Source organism: Monodelphis domestica, chromosome 1, assembly GCF_027887165.1.
Source record: "Monodelphis domestica isolate mMonDom1 chromosome 1, mMonDom1.pri, whole genome shotgun sequence".
NCBI classification, from domain to species: Eukaryota; Metazoa; Chordata; class Mammalia; order Didelphimorphia; family Didelphidae; genus Monodelphis; species Monodelphis domestica.
This window is the reverse complement of record NC_077227.1, coordinates 714,014,698-714,040,253: the sequence shown is the minus strand read 5'-3', so window position 1 is coordinate 714,040,253 and position 25,556 is coordinate 714,014,698. Positions and strand designations below refer to the sequence as shown.

Genomic DNA, 25,556 nt, shown 5'->3' with positions numbered 1-25,556 from the left:
TAGTGCCTTTGATGTTTTAGGCAGCAGGGACACCTCTGCCTTTACTGCTTCGGAAGAAAGAAAAAAGAAGAGGATGATATTGCTGGACTGCTCCCCTTAGTACCCTTCCTCCAAGATCCCTTCTGTCTACTCTTTGTGCATTTGTACTATATGTACATGGCTATTCACATGTCATCTCCCCTAAGAAAATGTGAGTTCTTTGAGGGAAGGGACAATGTTTTTGCTTTTCTATGTAACCCCAGTGACTAGCAAGGAGCTAGGGCATGATAACCATTCATGCTTGTCACAAGTTTATCTACTCATTTAGTTACTGGAGTTGGCCTGAATCAAGGGGTTTCTAGTTTGCTTCTGACTCAAGACTGAGTAGTAGATAAACACTTCCCTCTAAATAACACTCTCAGAAGTAAGGCTTTCCACATCCAGCTGAAAGTCATTAAAGATAAAACAATCAATCTGCTATTTGTTATAATCTGGGCACTTAACAATTCTTTTCTCAGTAAAATTACACTCAATGGATGCCACCTAAAACAAGTAGCTGTCTTTAACTAGCTCTGGCTACTATAATAGAAATAATACCTGTGGCAATGAGAACAGATGTAAAATGAAGAGGACTGTGAAAGACCTCCATCATTCCACAAGAACCTCTAGAGACCAGGTTTTTCTGAAATGAAATATTTCTTCCTTTTTCTTGGCAAAGTCTTTACAAAGAGAGATTTCAAAGATGGTTAGAAGTATTTTTAACAAGAATAAAAAGACTGCTTTTTAATGAGTAAATAAGAATAAAGGAAAATGGCTTAGAACACATATAATTTTAAGAAACTGAAGTTACAGAGCCCTTGCTTCCACAAAGGGAAATACAGATTTTGCTTCTTGGTTTTTTAGGAGTTGGTAGTGGGTAGACTACTCTTCAGAGAACTGGATATGAATTTCATGAGTAATCAAGAAACAAACTATTGGAGCTATTTATGACTGCATATCAGTAGCCTAAAGAAAAAACAAAGCTAATCCAAAATCCAAAAGCAATATACCCATAGGATCCAAGAGAACTGGAAAAAAAAGAGTGAAAAATACCATTAATGTTCAGTTGTTCAGGACAAGTTACATTCTACTCAATCAACAATCATTTATTAATCATTTACTATACAGTAGGCACTGGTGATACAAAAAAAAAAAAAAGCAAAATCAGGCTCTAGCATACCCTCAAGGAAGTTTTCAAACAAGAGAGACAGTATATATAGGTCAGAACATGCAAGATAAAGAGACCAGAAGGAAGATAGCCTTAGAAAGGTGGTCATCAGGAGCTGGGGGTATAAGGAAAGGAGATGGTGATAGAGCTATCTTAAAGGAAGCCAAAGATTCTAGGAATCAATGTTAAGGTGTTTGATTAAAGATGTAAACACAATGGTTTCTGTCTTTCTTATGGGATGAAGGGTGGTCAATCAGTTCTTTATTTGAAAAATTAACTGTATGAATTTGTTTTAAGTCTAATGAGTGACCAAAATGGATCTCTTCAGGTTTGGTCTATCAGGTCCAGTGTTGCCTGGACATGCCCAAAATAGAACTCATTATCTTTCCTCCCAAACACACGCTTCTTCTGAATGTCCTTATTATTGTCATCAGTACCGCCAACTTCCCAGTTACTCAGGCTCACAACTTTGGAGCCATGTCCCATATCTCCCTTACCATCATGCTGCTTCTCCATCTTCATGTCCTACAACTGCCCAAGGACCCTCCTCTTTTCTCAACCCAACCCCTACTTTCTACTTCTCTCTCTCAGAACCCTAGCCAAATTAATGCATCCATTCTGGGGAGGACTGTATTAATTAATCTCCCCAATGCTCCATCCTTGTAACTTCCCAGGCCATCACTTCTCCTGTTAGAATGTAAGATCCTGTAAGATCCAGTGACAGTCTTCCTTTTCGGATTGGTATTCCCAGTAGGTAGTATGGAGCTTGGTGTAATTCTACATGTTTAATAAATGCTTTTTTATTCCTTTGTCATCCACACTTCATTTTCCTTCACCCTATATATCCAATTGGTTTTCAAATTTACCTCCAGAACAACTGTGACATCTGGCCCCTTCTCCTCATCACATGGTTATTACCCTACCACAGGCTCTTCTCACTTCTTCCCTAGATTCCTATTGCTACTATGAATTGGTCTCCCTGTAAAGCACAGGGCTGACCATATTACTCTTGCTCAATAAACTTTACATACTCCCTACCACTTCTAGGACCTAGGACAAGTGCACTCTCTCTCTCTCTCTCTCTCTCTCTCTCTCTCTCTCTCTCTCTCTCTCTCTCTCTCTCTCTCTCTATTTCTCTCTCTCTCAGGAAGCAAAGGGTCAGCTTCAGAGTTAATATAATTTGGGTTCAAGTCCTATCTTTGATATAGAATGAATGTGTAACCCTAGGCAAAACATTATAACACTTTTTGCTCTTGTGCAACTTCCTAAAATTATATACATATATTCCTTTTTCAAAAATCTTACTCTCTGTGTTAATATTAATTTTTTTTAATTCCTTACCTTCCATCTTAGAAGCAATACTATATGTTGGTTCCAAGGCAGAAAGAAAAATAGCACGGGCTAGGCCCCTGCTGGTGAGCCTATGGCATGAATGCCAAACATGGCATGTAAAGACCTCTCTGTGGGCACCTGTGCTCAGCCCTGACCCTGCTCCCAAATGCAGGGAGTGGGGCATTGGGTCTCTGAGCCACCTCCTTGCCTAGGTTTCTTCTACCTTCCCTGTTGCCATGGCAGCATCCCCCTTACTCTGGCCACCTCTGAGGTGCCTGGATGCTGGAGTCTGGGTCTCTGTGGCCAAAGGGGCGGCAGGGCACTGCACACAGTTGGGGGAGGGGGAAAGAGCACAGAGCCTGAGCATGGGGTCCCTAAAAGGTTTCAAAAGGTTCACCATGTCTGGGCTAGGCAGTAGGGGTTAAATGTTACATAGGGTTACACAGCTTGAAAGTATCTTAGGCCATATTTGAACTCCTAAAGATGAGTATATGATATGGGGTTGGGGGTTGGGGGTGGTGGTGAACAAAGAACTCTAGGAAAAGTGAAGAGGAGAAAAGCACTGGGGCAGGGGGAGATCAAGAAAGGCTTCCTGGAGGTAATGATCTGTTCCTTCTGGTGCCTAGCACAGTGCCTGCAAGCTTTTATATAGCAAGCTTTTAATGACTGTCTATCAAAAGGAGAATATCAGGTCAAAAACTTTCCCTTCAAGGGTGTATGTTCAAGTCCACAACTCAGAAAAGGACTTTCTGAGAATGAAGTCCCAGGGAAGCTTTTCTTCTAGAGAAGTGAATGAGTGTAGTGCCACAAACCAAAGGGAATAACAGATTGTAAGTCAAAACTAATAAAAACTCCTTAAACCAGAGGTTTAATATAATCAGCTACTAATACAATTCAGATGTGTGCAAGTTTCCATCTATGTTAATGAATAATTGTAAATTGCTTTCAAAGGAGGGAGGTACTAGCCCATATCTTTCTCTGAGTTATGCTGAGGGGAAGCAGAGCTGTCAAAGACTTCAGAAAAGCAACACCCCCTACTCTTCAATACAGTGCTAGAATCCAGTGCCCAGCTGCAAATTAGTCCCTTCTACACTGGGCTTGGAGCAGTAAAATGAGCAGCAAAAGGGAAAGGAAGAGAGTCCATTTGTACTTCAACTGAAGGTAATCTGCCCTTCATTGTGTCATAAAATCTCTGTATCTGCACTCTGGTTTTGACAGTGGATTCCAGGCTTCTTTCAGTATTCAGTTTCCCAATTTTTAGTTGCTATTTTGGGAAAGAAGTTTTTTTTTTCCTAAAAAAATTTCTGCCATAAATTCTCACATAGATGAACAATTTATTCACTCCCCACTTCCTGCCCTCCCCACAAAATGCCACAAACAAACCAACTCATCTACAATATCAGCAGTGCTAATTTCAATGCATTTGTCAGAAAGGGAAAAATAAGTGATTAAAGAAGGAAACAAATTTTAGTTCTAACTTTTCAAAGATTTTACTACTAGCAGAGAAAAAAAGAAAAAATCATGACTGTATGATCTTAAAATGACTCCTAAGAACAGGATCTTAGTTTTAACACCGAATTTAGGGATGGAGAAGAAATAGGGGCTGTTCACTTAACACACCTCTCCTAGAGCAGCTGCTTCCATCTGTCCTACTTCCTTTTTTCCTTTAAAAGCCACTCCTGTTTCTGAATATATCTAGCTACATGTGGTCTAACTGACAAGAAGGCACATTTCCCAGCCCACATTTAAAGAAATCATAAACATTCACTTCAACACCTTCACAAACAGATGTTAATCTTGCTAAAATACATTTGAATGATCTTATTTATTTTCTTCCAAAGCAATCCCTTAAAAGGCTTCCCTCCTTTAGTTAAAATGGAAGAAAACAATTTAAAATTTTTTCTTTGGTTCTTTTGTTCCTAAGAGGAAGAAAGAAAAGCAGCTTTTCTGTAATCTCTAATTCTCACAAAATGATCAGTGTAAAAACCAGTACACAAACCAAAACATACGTCATCACTTGCTTTCCGTTTTTGACTATAGCTAAATACTGAACTCACCATGCAGACCAAGTATCAATAAAATAGCTTTCTCAGGGTTGTCTTCTAGCAGGGAAGTTTCTTTTGCATTCTAATTCTTAAATTTGAAATATTTAGAATTTAACAATAACAATCATTACTGTTTTGGGGTTTTGATTAGAATAAGTTCTGTACAGATTAACTAGAATAAAGTATATTTTTATATATACATACATGATTTGTATAGATTGTATATGCATATATAATGCTTACATGTAATAGAATAATTTTGTATATACTTATGTATATAACCTCCAACCTCTAAAAATCACATTTATCTAGAACACCAGTTCTGTATGAGATATACAGTGAAGATCTTATATATTTAAGCATATTATACCATTAAACTTACACAAACACAGCACAATAGTCCTGAAAGAAAAGTAAATTGAAATCTTTGTCCTGAGGCAATTTCAAACTTTTACTGAACAACGAAAATGGTTAAAGAAATGATCATTTATAATTCATATTACACTAATTAAAAAAACAATTGAAAGGAGGCCAGTGACTGGATCAAAAAGTATATGGAGGAAGGGGAGAGTGGGGGGAGGAATAAATATAAGAATCCTGGAAAGGTAAGAGACAGGTTATGAATAGTTTTATATATTTGATCTTGGAGGTGATAGGTAGCTAGGAGAGTATGAAGATGGGATTAACTCTCCCCTCACCTACTTTTAAATTTAATCACTAGAATCATATACACCCTACTTAACTCCTAAGTGGGGGAGGTTGGCAACACACCTGATAAAGTGGGTGACAAGTCAGAAAGGACTGACTGCCCCCTAGGCAGTCCTAAGCAAAGTTATAGATGGCAATTGGTCCCTGTAAAGTGGAGAAAGGCACAGGAAGTGACGAAAAGAAGGGTCTTTAAAAGTGGCTGCAACTTCCTATGAGAGGAGGAGTTTGAGCTCTTTCAAGGATGTGGAGGATCATCTTTTTCAGCATGGATTCTAGCATTTGGGAAGACTGCTCTAAGATCTTCTTTCTTGGACTTTGGATTGGTGAGTGGAAAAAGCTGACCTTCCTTTCTTGACTTCCGGAGAGATTAACAACAGATAGGCCTCCCTCTCAGAAGTGGCCACTGTGGGTGAAACTCTTGTTTAATTTACCTCTGGGTTCTCTGGCTAGGGTTTCTGGAGTCCCACCGGAGTAGAGTCAAGGGCCAAAGCAAATATTTAAGGTGATAAGTCAGACTTCTCACTCTGCCCTCTTTAACATTCCTCTCCTTTCACTCTTTCCCTCCTTTCTGTAAATAAACTGCTTAAAAGTCATATTTTTTGACTTGAGATATATTAATTTTTATAAAATAGGCAAGCACATTCTCTTATATTTAGTCTAACAACAAATTTAATCCCTACAGGAGTTTATTGAGCAAAGTGGGTAATATGATCAGATCTGAGCTTTAGAAAGAATAAGTTGACAGCTGAATGGAGAATGGATTGGAGTAAGGGAGAGGCCTGAGGCAGAAAGACTAACCAGCAAGCTACTGTAATAGTCCAGGTCTGAGATGATGAAGGTCTGCCCTAGAGTGGTGATAATGTCAGGATAGAGAAGGGGGCCTAAACAAAGAGCATTATTAGGGTAGAAATCAATAGGATCTGGGGGAGTGAGGGAGAGGAGTCAAGAATGACACCTAGTTTGTAAGGCTGGGTTTGGGAGGGTGGTAGTGCTCTCTATGATAATAAGAAAGTCGAGAAAGGGGAGTTTATGAGGAAAGACAATGAGTTCAGTTTTTAATACATTGAGTTTAAGACCAAGACAACCAGTTTGTGATGTCTAAATCTGAAAGTTCAGAAGTTAGGGAGTGGGTAAGGGCAAGATTAAATACATCTAAGAACTACCTACATTTGTTGCTGTTTAGTCTATCCAATTCACATTGACCCTATTTGAGATTTTCTTGTCAGAGATAACCGAAGGGCTTGCCATTTCCTTCTCCAGTTCATTTTAGAGATGAGGAAAGTGAGACAAACAGGGTTAAGTGATTTCTCTAAGTTCACACAGCTAGTAAATGTCTGAGGCCAGATTTTTACTATGGAAGATGAGTCTTCCTGCCTCCAGGCCTGGTACTCCATCTAGCTGCCTAGTTTAACAATGTTAGTTGAAAATCCAGAGGAGCGGATGAGATGAAGTGGATAATATAGAAGGAGAAAAGGGTTTATGCAACAGCCCTGAAGGGGAGGAAGATCCAGCAAAGAAGGCAGGGAAGGAACATTTTGACAAAGAGAAGGAAAATCAGGAGAGAGTACTGTCACCAAAACCTTGAAAGAAAAGGGTAGGTACCAAGGAGAAGAGGCTAACCGATAGTGTCAAAGGCTATATATAGAGAGGTCCAAAAGGATAAGGACTGAAGGAAGGTCAATCGATTTGGCAATTAAGAGATCACTGGAAAATGATAAATGTTGGAGGGGATGTGGCAAAATTGGGACACTAATACACTGCTGGTGGAGTTAAATTGATCCAACCATTCTGGAAAGCAATTTGGAATTATGCACAAAAGGCTTTAAAAGAATGCCTGCTTGGGGGCAGCTGGGTGGCTCAGTGGACTAAGAGTCAGACCCAGAGATGGGAGGTCCTGGGTTCAAATCTAGCCACAGACACTTCCTGGTTGTGTGATCCTGGGCAAGTCACTTAACCCCCATTGCCTAGCCCTTACCACTCTTCTGACTTAGAACCAATACCTAGTATTGATTCTAAGACAGAAGGTAAGGGTTAAAAAAAAAAAAGAATGCCTGCTCTTTGATCCAGCCATAGCACTGCTGGGTTTGTACCCCAAAGAGATAATAAGGAAAAAGACTTATACAAAAATTTTCATAGCTGCACTCTTTGTGGTGGCAAAAAATTGGAAAATGAGGGGATGCCCTTCAATTGGGGAATGACTGAACAAGTTGTGATGGAATACTATTGTGCTCAAAGAAATAATGAACTGGAGGAATTTCATGTGAATTGGAACAACCTCCAGGAAGTGATGCAGAGCGAAAGGAGCAGAATCAGGAGAACATTATACACAGAGATGACACACTGGTACAATCAAATGTAATGGACTTCTCCATTAGTTGCAATGCAGTGATCCTAAATAACCTGGAGGGATCTATAAGAAAGAACACTACCCACATTCAGAGGAAAAACTGTGGGAGTAGAAACACCGAAGATGTAGCATACCAGGAATATTGGCATCTGGGAAGTATGATTGTTGTATTGATATTGTACTACCAGACACATGGTCAGAACTCTTGTTGTTAAAGGGACAGTCCTAGGCACTAGCAAAGGATGGGCAAATTCATGGGCTGGGTCTTGACTTGGCCATGCTGCCTCTGCTCGGAGTAAGGTCACTTACATGGTGAGGTTTGAATCAGGGCTGCGGGGTTGACTTTGATGTCATTTGTGGTCAATTGGACCAATGTAAATACCCATGTCCTGTTACGTATACGTTCCTAAAACCCTCAATAAATACTGGGATCTAGCGCGAAACTCTCTCTTGCATTCTCCTAAGAACACCCTTTCAAACTCCTCTCTTTCTAACCCCTCTCTCACTCTCACTGTCTCTCTCCCTTCACTGTCTCTCTCCCTTCACTGTCTCTCTCGCTCTCTCCCTTACCCTCCTCTCCTCTTACCGTTCTTGCTTCTTTGTATCTCTTTTATAGGAGGCACCAAGGAGTTGACTCCCACCTTTTCTAGCCCCAAAGCTTCCCACTGATATTCAGACTCTGTTATCTATAGGAGTATCAAGGGGTTGATACTCCCCACCTGTTATCTTAATCCTCTTATTTCCTCAGTTACTCCCCAAGTGTTTCTACTTTTGTCTTTGAGTCATTATTATTCTCCCATTTCCTTAGCCCCCTCTCTCCACCTCAGGTTATCCCCACAGATATATGTTATAGGATTCACATGGGAGGGTAGCTATACCTCCTATCTGGGTCTCTATAGAAGAAAAAAACATATGATCGATCACATGGTTGGATGGGGATAGGATTGGAGTTTTGGCTTTAAATGATCACTTTATTGTAGATATGAATAATATGGAAATAGGTTTTGAACAATGATACCCAATGGAATTGCTTGTCAGCTCTGGGAGGGGGAAGGGAAGGAGTGGGAAAAATCATGAATCATATAATCATGAAAAAATAGTAATTAATTAAAAATTATTTTTAAAAACGATCACTGGCTGCTCTAAGGAGAGCAGTCTCAGCTGACTAATGAGGTCAGAAGTTAGGTTGTAGGGAATTAAGAGTGAGGAAAGAAAATGTAGGCATAGATTATTGAAAGCCTTCTCAAGGATTTAAGTTACAAAAGGGAGAAAAGATATGAGACAATAGCTAGTGGGATCAAGCAGGTTTTCTGAGGAGAAAGGCACAGGCATGTCTGTAGGCATCAGGGAAGCAGCCTGAATAAAGAGAACCTAAAGATTAGTTAGAATGGGAATGATAGATGGGGACAATCTCCTGGAAATGATAAAATGGATAGAGATCACCTAAGTGTCTGTATTTGACCCTCGAGGTAATGGGAGACTCCTGGAGCTTCTTGGGCAGGGAAGTGGCATGTTTTAGGAATCTTACTCTAGCAGTTATACATAGGATGGCCTGGAGAGAGGAGAGATTTGAGGCAGGAAGATCAGAAGAAGAGGCAGAAGAAGGCTGTTGAAGTCCAAACAGGAAGTGATGAAAATTTGAACAAACATTACTATATATTTTTTTCAGTCACATTCCAATTGTTATATTCAGTTCACAAAGAACTAACCTACACAGACCAAAATATAGAGAAATAAGTCACTCAGAGAAGCCAAACTCACTGTCCCATTGTTTGGCTACTCTTGTTTTGGGGAAAGTCTGAGGAAAATTCAATAAAACAACTCAATTTAATTCAATTCCCTTTAGTAAAGTATAGAATATGGTATGACACATTTGAGCAGTGGCAAAATTTTTTGTAAAACCTTCCTGCATCACATTATATACCCAAATTCCCTAGGCACACTATAACCCAGCACCTAGGTGAACAGAAAATATTTAAAATTATTTCCTTTCATCCATTAAGGAAACAAAAAGAAAGTAAAGGAAAAGCAGATTGTATTTCTTGCCTGGGAAATCAGCTTCCTCATCATATCTCAGTGTATGTGCTCTCTCCAGTAAGGGAGGCAACATGATATTTATTACTATGGAAAGACTTTTGCAACTGGAGGGCAAGTCAACCCATATTAAGGAAAGAACAGAAATTATAAAATGTCTTAACAGAATGAGCAGCCAGCTAACTGCCTGCAAGTCAACACTTGAACTGTCACAAGATCAAGACAAAATGAAAGACATTCCAATAACAGAACGCACACACTGGTGCTGGTACTCTGGTCAATATTTTTAATGTCAGCCAACTCTCAATTCAACCTCTATGAGGACTAACTGTGGACAGAGAATATAGAAAAATACTCTAACAAGGAGAAAAGGGCTATTAATCCTCAAAAGCATAAAGTACTACGCTCGAAAGTACGTCAGGATGATTTTTTTAAACTAATTTTCCAAAGGTGACAATGGATAAAAAGTCTAGGAAAAGAGGCAATTTTAAGTTCTTAATAAAGAAAAATAAAGACAGATGTAAATTGGGCAAATACATATATGAACTAATTAAACTTTGAGGGATAAGAAAGAATGCCTACTATAAATACTTCAATATGCAAGTATATTGTAATGAACATTTAACCTTAAGTTTGCAAAGCACTTTACAAATGATTTTATTTGATCTTTATAATAACCCTGGGAAGTAGGTGCTTTTGTTATCCCCTTTTTATAGATGAGGAAATTGAGGCTAAGAAGGTGGGTGATTTGCCCAGAGTCATACAGTAAATATCTGAAGCAGAATTCAAAATTAGACCTTCCAACTCTTAGGACTAAATCTATGATACCACTTAGCTTCAAGAGAATGAGAAAAGGAGCAAAAAATGTCAAGCCACTAAAAATGCAAATAGAAAAGTAAGACAGTCTCTGCTCTCAAGGAATTGATTTTATGTAGGGTTTCAGCCCCAAGTCATATGGAAATGTTCCATGGTTCTTAGGGTACAGCAGCAAAGCAGATGGGAATGTCTCTTCTTTAATATCACTTCCACTCATAAAATGAGATAAGATGCAGCTGTAGAACCTTAAAGAATCTTGTCATAGAACCATAGACTTAAGATACAAAATAGGAGATTACATAAACAACAGAATGATGTGAAATCTATCATTTTTAACCAAGGAGAAAGTTTATACCTGATGTTAAGAGGTTTAAGAGGTGTTTTGTCATGATCAGAAAAGCAAGAAAGGAAAATGATTCCATTTAACTTAGAAGATTCAGGTACTATAATAACAAAAGAAAAGAAAAAGAAAAGAAAGTACTCATCATTCACCCAACATTTATGAAGTACACAGAAAGCAGTGCATTGTTCTAGAATCTGGGGAAGATTCTCCTTTGTGGCATTTATAGTAGAACAGGGGGTGAAACAAACACAGTAGAAATGAAAATAAAAATAAGAGGTATACAATATGCCAACTACAAAATCAGATGAAGAAGGGAACCCTTCAGTTACTTCATGAGTTCATGATGGGCCTTAAAGGATGAACTAGATGTCAAAAGGCAGAAAAGGACTTGATTTGTCTGTTGTACATAAATAGCTAATTTCCTTAACCATAATGAAAATTATATAACAGACAAAATTTAATTACAATGAAAGTCTGAGTCATGAACCTTCTCTTTGCTAGGTCGGGAAACAGGGCACCACTGCTTTTAGCATGGAGTTAACCAAAGCCTTATTTCAAATGGCTTTGAAACACTCTCCTTCCAATTTTATAAAGTCACAGATGCTTTACAGAGTCTAAATTTTCACATAGTTGAGATTCCATCCAGCTCAGCTTGCACATACTGGAAAATAAACAGCTGATCCTAGTTTGTCCAACAGGAGAGCTGGCCTCACCACATCAAGGCTAAGAAATTGAGGCCCAGACTGGTCCGGCCTGTGCTAAATTAGAGTGACTTTCTGAAATGGTACCAGAAACCAAGACTAAGTTAACTACAGCACAACCTAAATATGGCTGGGAAGCAGCCATATTACTTATGGTTGCTCTTTTGAAAGGAAATTGCCTCTTCTCTTTGCCTTAAATATTGAGTATGCCCAACTAAAACTAAGAGTGCTTCAAGTAAAGCATTATTCAGTGAATTTAATTCTCAATTCTAGTCCAGATAAACTGTGCTATGTGATATCTAGCTCTGGAAAAAAGAAAATAGGGTAAAGTCCCCTCTTTTAATCTTGTTTTTCACCTTCTGGACTATATTCCCAAAGCAACCAGAATTAATGCTTATACAAGAATTATTCAAATCAGAAGACTAATGTTAAGTTCTAATTCCGGGTTAGTGAAGGTGTGAAATGCGTACCCCACTGGCACAGAGGGGGCTGCTCCATTTTCCCTCTCCACCATGCCTGAGGACAGTGTTCACATGCCCTGCACCTCTGCCCAGCCACCCAATGGAAGCACTTCCTCCCTGCTCTCTGGGGTAATGGCGGGGCGCATGGGCAGCTTAAAGGTGCAGTTTGGGCATGCAATCTCTAAAAATTTCACCAATGCTATCCTAGTTTCTACTGCTCATTCTCAAATGAGCAGTTGTTGAAATTATACTCTAATTCCAATTCAAATGAAAGCCTTATTTCTCAGAAAGATATGATGTTTTATGGTTCTATGTCTCCAGAACAACTGGCTAGGATGGAATGCTTGATATTGTTGGAAGAAGCAGAATCCTCTATTTTCTTGATTGCAAAGGAGCATTATGGTGTCTTAATCTTGTAGTCTGGGAGACATTTCAGCTTAAATTCACCATGGGCTCGTTGCAGCTAAGCACTCTGGCAATGGGCCAAGGTTAAGTAACACAAAGTAATAAGTATAGGACTTGGGACCAGCCTAATTTCCAATATCTACTTAAAATAATAAGCACGCAGTCACCTAAACTCTCCCATAAGAAAAATCTCAACTCCAAATTAAGACATGTATCCTTATGAACACCTTCATTCAGTTATCACACCATTTCCTCATCATTTTGTCCTCAGATCAGACCTTACCAGGGCATTGGTGGGATTTCACTAGCGCCACTTGGTGGCTATAGTCAGGAACAACTGATACCCTCTGAGGCACTGAAACTGTGGAATAACAATTTCCAACAAAAAGAAACGTGAGAGAAAATAAACACATTATCAAATGCAAATATCTTCTTAGAAAAATTAATAAATTTAATTGGCTACCTGACTCCTCTTAATAATATGTTAAATTCATATTTACATATTATCTGTACCTGTAAGTCAACTGGAAATTAAGTTTTCTCAAACATTGATTTTGAATGAACTCTGTGACAAACTGCAATTCTGGCTTAATGTTTGTGGGGAAAATGTATTAGTGAAGATTTATTTACAAAAAAGTTTACCTAGGGGAAAAGGAAGGAAGGAATTCAGAAATCTCAATTACAACTCAATCACTGACAAAATGATGAGAATTATAAATTATATATAATTATGATAAAAATTATTAGGAATACTCAGATGGAAAACCTAAAACTTTTTATTTGTGTTGCAAAATGGCAGTACTTAAAATATGTGACCTTGGCAAAGCATGTTCTTATGAACAGCAAATATGTAGAAACTGTGCTGGGCATACAAGTCTCATACCAAGAGACTAATCTAATTATGCAAAGAAAAATATATACAATCTATCACTCAAGCAATTTTGAAAATGCTGCTTGATTCCAGAAGTTCTTCACAGATTCTCATCAGGGTACTCTGCCCTCTAGAACACCATCAAGGAACTTAGGAAACGCAATCCAATCAAGTCATTTTAATAATCTAAAACTAAACTAGTTCTACTTCATTTCCATGGGAAAATCCTTATTATTACTTAGTATCCTAATTTTTTGTTTAAATATAGGCCTTTATTGGACAAACTATCTGTGAGTATGGCTATTTTAAACTCAGCATGTCCCCAAAACAAATTCTGAACTTTGCCTAAGCCAAATCCTCCTGACTTCTGTTTCCTTTAATAACACATCTGGTCTCTGGTTATGAAGGCTTCAAGCCTTTGAGTCATTTCAGATTGTGTCCTTGCTCTTAGTTCCCACATAAAATCAGTTAACAAATCTTGTCAATTTTCTAGCTATGCTATTTAGCATTCTTCTCCTTCTATCCATTTCCATTATCTATCACCACTTTAGTTCAAGTCTTTCATCTAAACCAGTTATTTTGAAGTGAATTACATAAGTTTTTTTTAAAGTATCCATTTAAATTTCTAATATGGCAAATATTGATAGATATAACTCAAATAAGGCAAAAAATCTTTGGGGTGATAATTTTTAAGAGTGCAAAGCGGTCCCTGTGGCCAAAAGTTTTGAGAAATAGTGATTTCAACTACTAAAGCAATTTCTTCACCATCAGAATCTCCCCCTTCTACATAGCATATTGTTTCCTAAAGCAGAGCTCTAAACATATTACTTCCCCTGCTAAAACATCTTTAGTGGCTACCCACTTTAGCCTTGCCTTCAAACTAAATACATAATTTCCAGGTTTCTTAGTATTCAAACCATTACACAATATGATCCCAAGTTATCCCTCTAGGCTCATCTCCCATTACTTGTTTATATATATATATTCCAAGTTCCTGCCATACTCACTGAACCTGAAGAAGGTGTTGCCTTCTTGTCTTCATGTTTTACTCATGTTACTCTCTTCTTTGTACACATCAAATATTCTGTCTACCCTCAGATCCAGATCCAGCTTGAAAGTCGTTTTCTCCATGAAGTCTTTTTTTTTAAATTAAAAAAAAATCTTTTTTTTAGAACCCTTACCTTCCGTCTTGGAGTCAATACTGTGTATTGGCTGCAAGGCAGAAGAGTGGTAAGGGCTAGGCCATGGGGGTCAAGTGACTTGCCCAGGGTCACACAGTTAGGAAGTGGCTGAGACCAGATTTGAACCTAGGACCTCCCGTCTCTAGGCCTGGTCTCCATGAAGTCTTAACTGATTCCACTGAATAGAAGTGATCACTCTCTCAAAATTTCTCTGAACTTCAGAAACATTTTGTACCTCTTATGCTACATATTATACCTTCCCTTATTAAATACTTATTTTATCTATCCCATATCACATTTCAATGTCTCATTCATCCCTGTATCCCCTAGTGTCTTAGACATAGTAGGTACTTAATAATAATTATGTAATTTAATTGAACTATCCACCTTTAAAGAATAAATGCTTCCTACCCTTGCTCCTAATGGTATTCAAACCCAAGAAAAGTCTGACTTCTTTCTTAGCTTTAAAAGATTATCCAAGGAACCTGCTGTGCTGGAGACTGCCACTGACCTATGTGTGAATTCGAATTTTAAGTATTTTGAAACAGTGGTATCCTTAACGTTGAGCCATAAAGCATGACAAGGAAAATAGAATTAGTATTAAAAAGATGGGTCTTTATATCAGGAAGAAATAGACCTAGAGGTCTATATACAAAATGACACACTAAGAATTGAGCTCTAAACCTGTAATTTTTTAAATTTATTATATTGTTTCTTAGGAGGAAATCTTCTCTTCCAAAGAAGATAAAGGAAAAGTTAGTGAAAATTGCTCTTTCTCCAGGTAAATCTTTGCTACTTATGTGATACAAGTAATTCTATCAAGAATTTGTCTCTGAAATCTCCAGCTATCTGGCCAGACAAGTCAGTATTTATTTCTCCTTCCTAAACTTGAATGGCACTACATCCCTCTAGAAGTGATTCTCAGTAGGTCCCAGTACTTACTGACAGTATTTAGACTGTAGAGACAGAAGCCAAGTGGCAATATAAAGCATTTATCTGCCATGGTAACATGGCACTGAAGGTTTAACATTGGATCTAATTTATTAGCCCTGATGATGACTTCATCTGTGTTCTGAGTGACAAATAGAATTTTAGGCACAATTTCTCTTTCCTTATTAGGTCACATCACAGAAAATCAGCAATTCTTTGGAACTATCCTTACCTCCATTTCTGTCACATTCTGGTTTCTCCTCAACATCTCTCTCTGAAAATGAAGCTTCTCCTGATTCCTCCAGTATATTGGCTCAGCCACTGTTCCAGAATGTGAATTTGATGTCCATTAGATCTAGCTTTCTTCTAGCAAATTAAGTAGTATTTATACTCCTTAAGGAAGGAGGGGGGAATCTCTGAAGGGCTTTTAATGTTTTCCTTCTGCTTCAAATTAATTTAATTTTGGGGTGCAATAGCTCTAAGAGACATACAAAGAAGTTAGAAACCAGCTAAGAAGACCAAGATTATATATCATTGAACTCACAGATGGAGAGAGGGAAAGCAAAAACCTTCTAATCCCAGCAGGAAGCTCAAAGTTTCAGAATGGATAATTAATAGTAATACAGTTGAGAGATTTCATTTCATTTGTGCCATAAATACCTAAAACATTCAAGTACTCTACAAATAAGATTTCTAGTGACTCTTTTAAAGCAGACTCTCAGAATCTCAAAGAGTTGGAAAGGACCTCAGAACTTAACTTTTTCTGAACAGAACTTCTCTGACACCCCTGACAAGAGGGCATTCAAACTCTGCTTGGAGACTCCAGTGATGGAGAATCCTTTATCCCTAAGGCAGCTCATTCCACTCTTGGCCAGTTCTGTAAGGAAGCTTTTTCTCAAATCCAATTGAAACTTGCCTCCATCATTTCAACCCTCTGGGGCCAAGGAGAGCATCACTATCCTACACATCTGAAGATAATGACTATGTCCCCTTTCAGTTTTTCTCTAGGCTAAGCACTCCATTCATGGTATCTAGTTCTTTCACCAGATTTCCTGAGTGTTTCTCTAAACGTAATTCTATTTGTCAATGATCTTTTCTAAATCATGTGGTGGCCAGTTCTCAATACATTATAGACATGTCTCACCTGGGTGGAATACAATGAATGGGACTTTTGCTCATCACCTCCCTTGCTTTGGACACTTCAACAGATCTGGGATCTCAGCAATTTAGGGATTTCCTCTCAGTAAAGGCCATAGCACTTTCACACTGTCTCATTCTAGGCCATGTCCTCCTATAAATCCTAAGAAGTTCTGCCCAAAAGGCTAGGGCAGGGAGAAGAGCTTCTGGTCTATCTCTTGACATTGTATAGATACACAAAGAGAAAGTGGGCCATCCATCAGTTATCACTTATTCTCAATACATTACTAGCCCACTTTCTCAGTCTTCAATATGCCTTTCTGATACACTTTATGCTATTTCTCTCATTAAATTCTTTACTGATAAGACAATACATTGTAGTTTGCTCATATTTAGCACATGCCTCTGCACTGACCTCTGTGTGAATTAGAGCCTTAAATATTTCGAAACTGGTATCCATAACTTGGAGCCATACAGTATGATAAGGGAAATATTTTAGTGGTGAAAAGATGGACCTTATTTCAGGAAGAAATCTGATGTCTGATACTTTGTTAATATATAAGTATATTTGTTATGAATAACTTGGGGAATCTTTCTACCTTTTTAAAAAAACTTTAAAAATGTGACAGAATTTAAAGTTTATTCCTTGATTCCTCTGAGAGGGCTTTAAAAAGTTCACATATCATAACTGTCTGATTTGTCAAAATCAGAGTTAGGAGATTAAAGGTGAAACCTCTCTCCCATCAATGTAGCTAATTTTTGTTAACATAAGCGGAAAAACTCAATAGCAATTCAATGGCTCAAGCAATGATACTTTTTAAAACACTATACAAAGTTTGTGTTAACTTAAGTCTAAAGAGTTTGGGGAAACAAGGTTTGTTAATGGTACTGACAGAAAGGTGATCCTCTTTTGTAAGTTAGAGGTACCTAAAAGCTGCTCCACTGCAGAGTACTGCACTAATGCATTATAATACCCATCAGTGAAGGCTGGTTTTTTAGACTGTTGAGCAATATCCAATTTTCCTCATTTGAAATGTTATGTTCCACCTTTGGAATAATAGTTGCTACACTCACATTGTTTCATGACAATCTGTGACAAAGGCTTTTTCTTCTCAGGTATACACAAAGATTCAAGGCAAATGTATAGTGGAGCAGAGAAAGGGAAGAGGGTATCACTTTTCACCCTGATTTTTTTTGTAGTTATTCTCTTTAGTTTTCATGGGGCTAGCTGAATACCAAACCATTAATTAAAACAAGTCAAAGCCTATAGCTAGGATCATAAGTGATTAACAAGGGATACCAATACAGCAGCCCACTGGTAGAATAAAGGAAATTCTAGGCTGAAGTCTAACCACTTAGACTCCCAAGAATGCTGTTAGAAGCCACTGAGCAACTGGCTAATGATCCTGAGGGGTCATATCCTCACAAGCATAGTTAGTTTATACCTGTAGTTATACTTCATAGATCAGTTCAAACATATGCTTCTTATTCATCCGAAGAGTTGGTTTCTGGGCTTATTTCAATTTTCTAGGTAATCTAAAGCACTCTCCATTCACCACACTCAGCACTTTTCCATCCAAAATCTCAAAGCTTTACAACTAGTACTAGACTAGACCATGCTTTGCAAATCCCATCCCAAACTCTCAGGGAGTCAGAGCCCATGGACAAGTGAGCAGCTGGGAGTCATGGGATCATGGGAACCCAGAGACAAACCAGAGTGTTGTCTTTCCTACTGCCAAATGCAGAGAAAGAACATCATTACTGCCTTTGACTCTTGTCTCTAATTAGAGTCAGGTGTTTGGTTTATTCCATTCCCAAGCACAAACCTTAACTTTTATAGCCCAACTAGTGTGCTATGCTAAACATGTAGAGGAAATGCATTTTCAGCTACAAACATTTTGCTCTTCTGAAACTGCTGCATTTGTTCCTTAGCAAGCAATGAAGATCAGGATGTTTATTCCCCTTTTCTGCTTTTACTGTACTACCTAAATCTGTTCAGAGAGTCAAAAAGTAAACAACAGTACTATTGTTGGACAATATTGAAAACTGAAGTGTTTCCTAAAATGAAGATGATAAAAGCCTGTAAAGAATTTTACTGCATTAGAATAATTTCTTTCTAACAAACTGTATTATTCATGCAGATTCTTCCTTTGAAAAGCTACTTCACACCTTGAACATTCATAGCTAAGGACAAATGCTATTTTCTGCAATGATGACATGCCAGTTTGGACACTTCAGCAAACTACAAATAGAGTCAGGCTTCCTTTAGTCTTGGCCCTTTCCCAAGCACAGGTATACCTATAGGCTTTGAGTTCAATTCAAACAAATGCTTAGTCCCTCAGACAGCCAGTTTCTGGGCTTATTTCAAAATTCAAGCAATTTTAGCAGATATCCATCTAAAAATTTGGAGCACTACAATGAATCCCAGGCTGGGCCATGCTTCACATCCCATGCTGCCATTTTGCCATGCCTCTGATGTTGCCATACATCTATATTAGAACTGTGAAGATTAAATTAACTCATTTTTAGATTTAATGCCCATTTTTAGATTTAATCACCAGAAGTGTATACACCCCACTTACACTTGAGTGGGGGAGGTCTGTGACCCACGTGTGTCATAGTGGGTAACGAATCAGAATCAGCTGACTATCCCCTGGGCAGTCCTAAGCAAAGCTTTAGCTGTAATTGGTACATGTAAAATGGAAGTCACAGGAAATGATGAAGAAATGGTCTTTAAAAATGCCAAGAACTTCCTGTGAGGAGGGCTTTTTGGTCTTTCATCTTCAACTTGACTTTGGAGGAGCTCTGACTGAGGATCTTGGACTGCTTCTACTTTCCTTAAAACTACCACATGTTGTGAATGAAAAAGGCTGATTCCTTTCCTGGATTTTCTGAAGGGACTAGCCTCAGGAGAGACCTATCCTCTTGAGAGAAGCTTCCTGCATCCCCAGGTCCTCGGCTCAAGGCAGAGACCTCTCAGGCTAAGGGATAATTAGCCCTGCCTGGGTTGAGCCAGGGGTCAGGGCAAAATACTTAGTGTGTAGGCTAGATATCTTACCCTATTCCTCTCTCTGATTTTCTTACTTTTACTCTTTCTGTATTTTATAAATAAATTGTTAAAATAAATCTCTTTGTAATTTGACTAAATTCCTGGCGACCCTACTCCTAAATAATCCAGTCCAACCTTTTATACTAACCCCTTACATTTCTACCCCTTATAAGAACTCAAGAAATCATACCCAGTCCCAGAGTCCACTCAGTCAGATTTCAAGTTCTTACCCTGGGGCTAAACTGTCTTAACTTCTGAGTGCTAATTCCTCAAGCCCACTACATCTAGCTGGCCCTGCCCACATACATAGATATCCCTCTCACATTGAAGAGATTAGGGTCATGGCATCCCCATAATCTGGTAAATCGGTGTAAAAAATTTTGGCCCTCCCTTCATATCAAAGAAGACTGAATTTTTTCTTTTTTAACAAGGTATTTATGGTACCTTATATGCATTTATGAGTTACTAAACTTTTAAAGATCTCTCTATACTTCTAACCTTTATATGTCATTTGCTGGCTTTCACACTTTTTTTGCAAAATTTTTTACTTAGTTTATTTTTTTAATTGTAAATATTTGTGGTATTAAAAATAACATGTTGATATTATATAATACTTTACATATATTTTATGAATTTCTGAGTTTCCAAACTTTTCTGTGTCATCTGCTACCCTTTGTGTGTTGTCTTCCATAAAACTCCCACAAAAACCCCATTTCATTTCTTACTGACCGGGGATATATAAAAATTGCAATGGGGAAAGTAATATGATGTGGAAGGGATCCCTATACTTCACAACTAGTCAGCCATGTAACCACCTACACACTTTTTATCTGGAAAAGAACTTAGTACCTTCCTGACAAGATCTCTAGAAATCATGTCCAGTCCTTTGGGCAGGCAAATCACTCAGTTCTGGAATTCCCATCCTGATGCTAAATTGTTTTGATTGAGACATCTTGCCAACTCTTCTTGTTACTCAGGGATCCTTTTCCTCCTCCTGTTTATCCCCTGGGCTTTTCCCTGCTGTTCTAGCCACAGAAATCAAATCAATACTACCCTTGTTATGAAAAGATTATGTCAGTTAGATGCCCTATGGATCAACTCCACAACCCTGTATCACACCCCTCAAAGTCACCAACAAAAAAGGAAGTACCTAATATGTACCAGGGTGTTAATTGATGGAAGTAGAAATGCAAAAGTGAAACAATCCCTATCCTTCAAGAGTTTAAAATCTATCAGGGAGATAACATGTACATGTATAGGTACATTCGGAATAAATACAAGGTAGTTAGGAAGGGCACCTGGCAGTTAGGAAGATGAGGAAAGGCTTCAACTCATGTAGGAGTAATGACTGAGCTGTATCTTAAAGGAGGATAGGAATTTTATAAGGTGGGGGTGTTGAAAGAATGCAGCTAAGACATGGCAAACAGCCAATAAGAATTCCAGAGATAGAGTAATGTGTGAAGAACTGAGAGAAGGTCAGACTAGCTGGATCACGGAGTGTTATATAATGTGAAAATAATAATAAATGAGGCTCAATTTAGTTATAAATGATTTATTGGTTAAGCGGTTAGAAAGCAATGGTCAATGAACTCTCCAAGTAGTCCAAAGACCCCAAATATGGAGTAAACCAAATTCTTATACCAAAAAACCAATTTATGATATGTCCATAAATTCAAATTAATTATAACAAAAACAATTAACCAGGATACAATTCAGGATACAAAATGAGGTCATCTAATTTTTAATTAGAGGAAAGTTTAGAGGTTTTCCAAGTTGGGAGGGAAAAGGAGTAGGTTTCAGTCAGTTGGGAGGGGGGAAAAATAAGTTTCAGGGTTCTGTATTCATAAAATGAAAAGATGCTGATTAATTATATCTACCTGAATATATAATACAAAAGATGATTTATATAAGTTAGTTTCCCATGGGTGAATATCAGAAAAACAACAAAATGTAGGAAAGTACATGTGGCAGGACAAGATGGAGTCTGTGTTCACAAAATAGAAACTGAATGATCCTTCTGATTCTCACACTAAACTAACTGCATTTTGTGCTCGGTCTTTACATGTGGGAAGGAGAGTAACATCTGAGGCTACCAAGACAGAATCACAGGATCAGAGATTCATAGATAGCATTGGCCTGGGATCACATAGCTCATAAACACTGGAGCTGGACCTTAAAAAATCTAGTTCTGCCTAACTCAAGGCCATCCCCTATGCAAGTTGTGGGTTAGGGTTAGATTGTGAAGGGTATTAAAAGCTAACTAGGGAATTTTATTTCCTTCCCTAGAAGCAATAGAGAGCCATGAGAGTTTATCAATTAAGAGAATGTTAAGGTTGGATTTGTGCTTCAAGACAATCACTTTGACAGCTGAACAGAAGATGGAATAGAGAAAAACAGGAAGCAAAGAAGTCCAATTAGGAAACTAATGTTCAGGCAAAAAAACAATGCACTAAAGTTGTGGGTATACAAGCAGAGAGAAAAGGTCAGATGAAAAAGGTGTTGTGGAGGTATGAATGGCACGATTTGGCAACAGAGTGGACATGTGGGATGAGGGAGAGTACCAAGGGTGGCTAGTTATAGAAGACTGTGCTTAGTTTTAAAGCCTGTCCTAACTTGTCCCTCCTCCCATCTTTCCAGACTTCTTACACCTTACACTTCATCTTCTCCTCACATACTTTTTTACTTTTTTTAAAAATTACACATGAAACAAGTTTTGACAACTATTTTCTGACATTCTACTCTCCCTTCCTGCCTCCCCCCAGGAGGTAAATAGTATGATCCAGGTTATACCAGGGCTTTCGTGCAATACCTATTTTTATATTGCTCATGCCATGACAGAAGATGCATATAACACATATAATAAAAAATTCATGAAGGAAATAAAGCAGAAGATGGCATGCTTTGATCTGCAATCATTTTCCAACAGCAACTTCTTTGGCTATGGACAACATTTTTCATCATGAAGCCCTAGTCTTCATACTCTTTTTTTTTTTTAAACCCTTACCTTTCATTTTGGAGTCAATACTGTGTATTGGCTTCAAGGCAGAAGAGTGGTAAGGGATAGGCAATGGGGGTCAAGTGACTTGCCGAGGGTCACACAGCTGGGAAGTGTCTGAGGCCATATTTGAACCCAGGACCTCCCATCTTTAGGCCTGACTCTCAATCCACTGAGCCATCCAGCTGCCCCCTAGCCTTCAAACTCTTTGATTCAGTGTCCTTGGTCTCCTTTGCTGTTCTTGAACAAGACACTCTATCTTCCAATTCAGGTCATTTTCACAGATGGTCCCCTAGGTCTGGAATGTTTCCCATGTTCACCTCCTCCTTCTGACTTCCTTGGCTTTATTCAAATCTCAGTTAAAAATGTCACCTTCTGCAAGAAACCTTTCCCAATCCCCAAGTCTTTAAAAAACAACAACAACAATACCTTACCTTCTATTTTAGCATTAATTCTAAGATAGAAGAAAGGAAACAGCCAGGCAATCAGGGTTAAGTGACTTGCCCAGGGTCACACAGCTAGGAAGCATCTGGGGCCAAATTTGAACCCAGATCCTCCTGACTCCAGGCCTCCCATACTTTTAATTCTAGTTCCTTCTCTCTTTGGATTATCTCCAATTTATCCTGAAAACAGCCTGTTTTGTACACAGTTATTTGTAAGTTGTCTTCAGCATTAGACTGTAATATACTCCTTGAGAACAGGAACTGTCTTTTGCTTTTTCTTTGTATCTCCAGATTAGCACAGTACCTGGAACACAGTAGGTGTTTAATAAATATTTACTGACTGACTGAAGCTCAAGGGAGAAACTAAAGCTGTGTGTATCATATTTATCTTTCTCTCTTTACAGGTACATATACATGCACATACATATATAAATACATATGTCTATATATGCATCCACATATACACAGATAGTCACAGACAGAACAATAGATAGACATAAACAACATCTTTAATGTTCAGTGTTCATTTCCAAGGGATCAGCAATGACTCAAATCTTTTCACTTTTCAAATTTCTATAGAGCCATTCCATACTAGGAATACCACAGACAAAGGCTATTAATGAGGCTATACTGTTGAAACAAAATCTCTTTTCTAGAAATATGAAAAATGCTTCTAGCCTATCAGACTAAGACCACTGCTAGCAATATTTAAGTTCTTCTGCAACCTGACAAGTTGTTAAAACTGCCTATATCTGAAGCAAACACCATACAAACTTGGTATAATTCTTCCCTGAAAAGAGATGACATTTTCATTTAAGCACCTGAATTATTATCCATTGTACCTAGGTGTTTTGTTAAAAAGACCAAGGAAGGATCTTCTGAGCAAACTGATTTTATAGTGAGAGCTCTAGATCACAAAAGGTTAGGATCTACAGACATACTCAGCATGGTCTGAGATCCTGAGAGTTATAGATGACAGATACAAGCAGTGATGTAAAGGGTATGATATGTAAAACCTTTTTTCTTGAGGAGATTAGTGCAGATATTCTCTCTCCTCCTCAGGCATTAGCAGGATCATTGACATAATCAATAATACTATATAAGGTATCAAGAAACCACATTAAAACCACAGAAAAAGAAAGTCTTGGCGCCTCTTCTACCTTATGACATGTCCCTTCTGTCTTGTGACAGGTCCCCAGATGCTGAGGACAAAATACTCTGAGTCAAGAATATGTTGTTGAGAGTTACTCCCAAGAGAATTAATTTTATTCCTACTACTAAAAATCCCACCATGATTATTATTACTTTAGTCTCTAATGCTTGATGACTATTTTGTCTTCTACTCAGTTATTCGATCAACTAATAACTTGGACTACTCCTTACTACTAAATCAACAGTTACAACTTAACAGCTTAATCAGGTAAACTAACAAGAAGGATTAGAAGACAATTAACTGCAACTTTTATTTTACAATTTCCAAGTCAAAGAACGTCAGCATAATAGGTGAAAATTGTTTCTTCTTTACCTCATCTGTCAATACCACTGGAATTTCTATTTTGCCCCAAAACATTAAAATATATCAATAATGCCCAACTTTGCAAGATATAGCTTCAGGTTTCTCAGATGGTATTATGGCTACTTCTTACAAAGGAAATAGAACTCTGAACTGAAAGCTAAATGGCAGGAGAAGAAATTTTCTATTTCATTTGAAGAAATATTATTCAGATTTCCATGCAGAAATAAATCCTGTGTTAATAAAAACCAGAAGGCAGGAAAACATTAGATTCTTGAAATCAACATATCTGGCATTGTTTCTAAATGAATTTTTCCTCTCCCTAGTTTCCCTTGAGGTTGCTGTGAACCAAATGCACTCAGATCTTTATAGCCAAGAGAAAAGAGATTCTAATGAATACTTCTTTTAGATTAACAAGTATTAATTAAGCATTTACTTTGTGTTTAGTGTTGTGCCAGGTAATGAAAACCAGGTATCTTCTTTGAGCCAAAACAGAACTAAAAACCTACTTGGAGAGTTTTTCTCTGTATCTTCTGTTTGCCAATATTTCAGGATGCAGACATCACTTAGGTGTTTCAACCAGAACAACAACATTCTAAGCATCATGACCACTAAAGATGAGACAGGTAACTACTACAGAGGCAATTGCCTCCTTTACCCTCCAAGAATTCAAAGTCAGCATCTGAAATTCTCAAGTACTCACCCTGAGCCTGTTGGAAGTGCTGATGGTGCTGTAGGGACACTAGTCTGTGGCTTTTCTTTCTCATTCTGCTTGAAAAAGCTCTTAGCTTCTTTTGATGCTACATCCACTTCCTTAGTCACCCTGTTTCACAGAGAGAAGGGAAACATAAGTCAAAGGTTAGAATATAGATAATGTTATAGGAATGGGAACCTTCAAATGGGGAATGATAGAAGTTGAAAAGAGTTAAAGAATGTTAGTGATAAAGCCTCAAAAATCTTTCATCCAAATTCTTCATTTTATAGATGAGAAAATTGAAATTCAAAGAATGAAACAACTTACTTCCCAAGTCTGTATCTGATCCTGAGCACAAGTAACAT

General features: G+C 38.0%; 1 protein-coding gene across 2 annotated transcripts in view; it reads right to left on the bottom strand.

Moving 5' to 3' along the window:
• Positions 1-25,556, bottom strand: part of CFDP1 (craniofacial development protein 1) — a 155,861-nt gene that overhangs the window by 93,349 nt on the left and 36,956 nt on the right. For both annotated transcript variants that reach the window (XM_007477399.3, XM_001367608.4), the window contains one exon: positions 25,201-25,320. In XM_007477399.3, coding sequence (XP_007477461.1) covers positions 25,201-25,320 — 120 coding nt within the window. The remainder of the gene's footprint in view (positions 1-25,200; positions 25,321-25,556) is intronic.